The 2,500-nt window shown below is 38.9% G+C and overlaps 2 protein-coding genes across 2 annotated transcripts in view; both read right to left on the bottom strand.

Moving 5' to 3' along the window:
• Nucleotides 1-1,115, bottom strand: part of LOC137997790 (uncharacterized) — a 2,055-nt gene extending 940 nt beyond the window's left edge. Inside the window, exon 1 of the mRNA XM_068844042.1 lies at nucleotides 1-1,115. This exon is cut by the window's left edge and continues 940 nt beyond it. Within this exon, the coding sequence (XP_068700143.1) occupies nucleotides 1-872 (872 nt within the window). The 5' untranslated portion in view covers nucleotides 873-1,115.
• LOC137997787 (uncharacterized) overlaps nucleotides 1-2,500 on the bottom strand; it is a 92,305-nt gene that overhangs the window by 77,153 nt on the left and 12,652 nt on the right. Inside the window, exon 2 of the mRNA XM_068844035.1 lies at nucleotides 1,987-2,050. The gene's annotated coding sequence lies outside the window, so the exon portion shown is untranslated. The remainder of the gene's footprint in view (nucleotides 1-1,986; nucleotides 2,051-2,500) is intronic.

Here is a 2,500-nt window from a genome sequence, read left to right as displayed (position 1 = left end):
TCTGGATTAGAAGTTTCCGTCCCGCGTGGTGGTGCAGGTTCCTGACTATTTAGTCTTGCTGATGTGGCGCTGGTTTCTTGTAAGTGCTCCAGGAGTGATTGCTCAGATGAGCAAACTTTGGTTTTTATCTGGTCCAGTTGGTGTAAGATGAGCTTAATGGAGTCCTCCGTCGACGATGCCTTGTTCTTCAAGATTTTAAGTTCGGATGACAGTTTCGAATTTAGACTTGCAATCTGCTTGCCTAGCTTTTGTAACTCTGCACCGATTTCAGATCTGACCTCTTCGATTCTTCTTTCGCAGGAAAGTTTGGCTTCCTTTGTTAGATTCTTGCATTTGTGTTCTAAATCCCGCACCTCAATAACGTTCTCGTTTAATGCGACCGAGTTCATCGAGACCTGACTTTCTATTTTGTTGTTAAATTCGCGTTGAGCTTTCATGAAGGCTTCAAACTCTTCGTAACGGTCATCATGTGCAGATTTCAAACTTAACAATGGATCGGAATCAGCAACTATCACCTCCGTATCTTCTGCGCTAGATTTTGATATCTCTGAGACAACTTGATCTTGTTCTTTAAATACGCTTCCATTTTTAATAATATCCATAAGCTTGCTTGAGTATTCGTCTCTTAATGGGCCTTGTACTTGTAGCGTTTTCGTACTTGGATAGAAGTTGACCGTTACGGTTTCGAATTTTAAAATCTCGCTGCTTCCTTTAGATTCAACATTTAACAGACTCTCTGTCTTTCCTTCTTCTAATTCAGCTATCCAAAAGTCTTTCAGTGCGTTTAGATCACCATTCCATTTGAACTGCTTCTTGTTTGATTTAAAATTTAAATTTTCACAGAGATTCATTAGCGCCGTGCTTGCCGCCATGCTTGCCCAGCTCTCTGTCCATATTATCTTAGACGGGGGCAGATGTAGTTAAAACTATTACAAGTTTTGTAATTGTAAATGTGAGTCGATTCCATGTGCTTTTGTTTATCCGAATTTATCACTTTTAGAGAGCGAAATATCCCTTTAAAGTGCGAGCAAAGTGCGACAGTCATTAACATCGTCACTGAATCATCAGGCTTTCAAGAAGTTATGTTAGTCATTAATTGTGTTTTGTTGTGAGTCCACTAGACCCGACAGGCTTACCTTTGTTTTTCTGTGTTCTGCTGCAAGTTTGTGGCACAACAGTTTAGTCGGAGCCTTGTAATAGTAACAACTGCCCTTCTTTGCTTAAGAAAATTAAATAATCATTGTTATATTTTTAGGTTGCACATGCAGTGAAACTTCCTGTGAAACATGTGTTGCGCGAAACACGGTATAGCCTGTTCGAAGGCTTTCAAGGGTTTACGGTCAGATAGTTCCACAGTATATAGTCAGTTCGTTCCACAGAAATTCCGATGGTTCAACACTGTAGCCAGATCTTTCCACTTAGATAAAGTCATGAAACCTTCCAGGAGAATATTTCACGACTATAATGAATATTTAGGTAATGACATTTAATAAAGATGCGAGCAATTTACGCTTATTTGAGTGTGTGTCATTGCTACTGGGTCATCTTTGAGGTGAAATCAGCACAGATTATACTACATCGATCATGTGAACTGTTCATAGTTGTACGCAGAACTTGAACACTTAAATTTCACTCGCGGATCGACAACTCACGTAAATCAGCTTGATCGGTATTATAAGCAGCTTGTTGCACTTGTGGAGCGATATATTAACTCTTTTTAAAGCTTTTGAATCTAGTTGTTTTTTAGTAAAACGATCTCACTTTTTTATAGAACGAACAGACTATACTGTGCAACGATTTGACTTGGAACGAGAGACTGAGCATGGAACGATCTGACCGGATAAGTTACCTATATAGTTGTTTCTAATGAGAGAATATAATCACTGAAACTGGAAAAAAGGTCAGCTGAATTAAATGCAGCTCAAAGACGCGAATACACTTGGAAAAACGCTTAATTGCAGTATAATAGCCGTGACGATAACTCACCTCTTACTTGTTTTTTCAATGTTGACTGTCGGACAACGAGGCCCAGGTATGGCTAAGTAGCTCACTAAAAAGAAAAAAAAAAGACGTTTCTACTGTTCAGCATCTATAAATAGCCACCTTATCTGCATTTTGTGGCCTATTGATAATCGAAGAAAAATATTTTGCGTTCTCAGTTTGACCTTGTATGAAGGCATTTTTCCAAGTCCCGGTTCCCGCAATCTGTATTGGCAATTTTGTTCGCAACATCAGCCCTTCCTTCCTTGATCTGTGCCAACATACTTTAACCATTTTAATATGTTATTTTAAAAGAATGATAGAGGTTTATCATTACGTCGATCGAAGACATAACTAACAGCCTTGCCATGGCATGGCTGAAGGTGTGTTTATCACAGAACTAAGAACAATTGGTTTTATTATTACATCTGCAGGAAATGTTTTAGCCTTTCTCCAAAAAACACAATCAGCTGTACCGGCCTGTCGAGTCAAAACCTTTTAGTTATTGGTTGACTAAGGG

This window comes from Montipora foliosa, chromosome 3, assembly GCF_036669935.1.
Source record: "Montipora foliosa isolate CH-2021 chromosome 3, ASM3666993v2, whole genome shotgun sequence".
In the NCBI taxonomy this organism is placed as follows: domain Eukaryota; kingdom Metazoa; phylum Cnidaria; class Anthozoa; order Scleractinia; family Acroporidae; genus Montipora; species Montipora foliosa.
The sequence above is the reverse complement of the archived record's forward strand: the minus strand, read 5'-3'. Positions and strand labels throughout refer to the sequence as shown.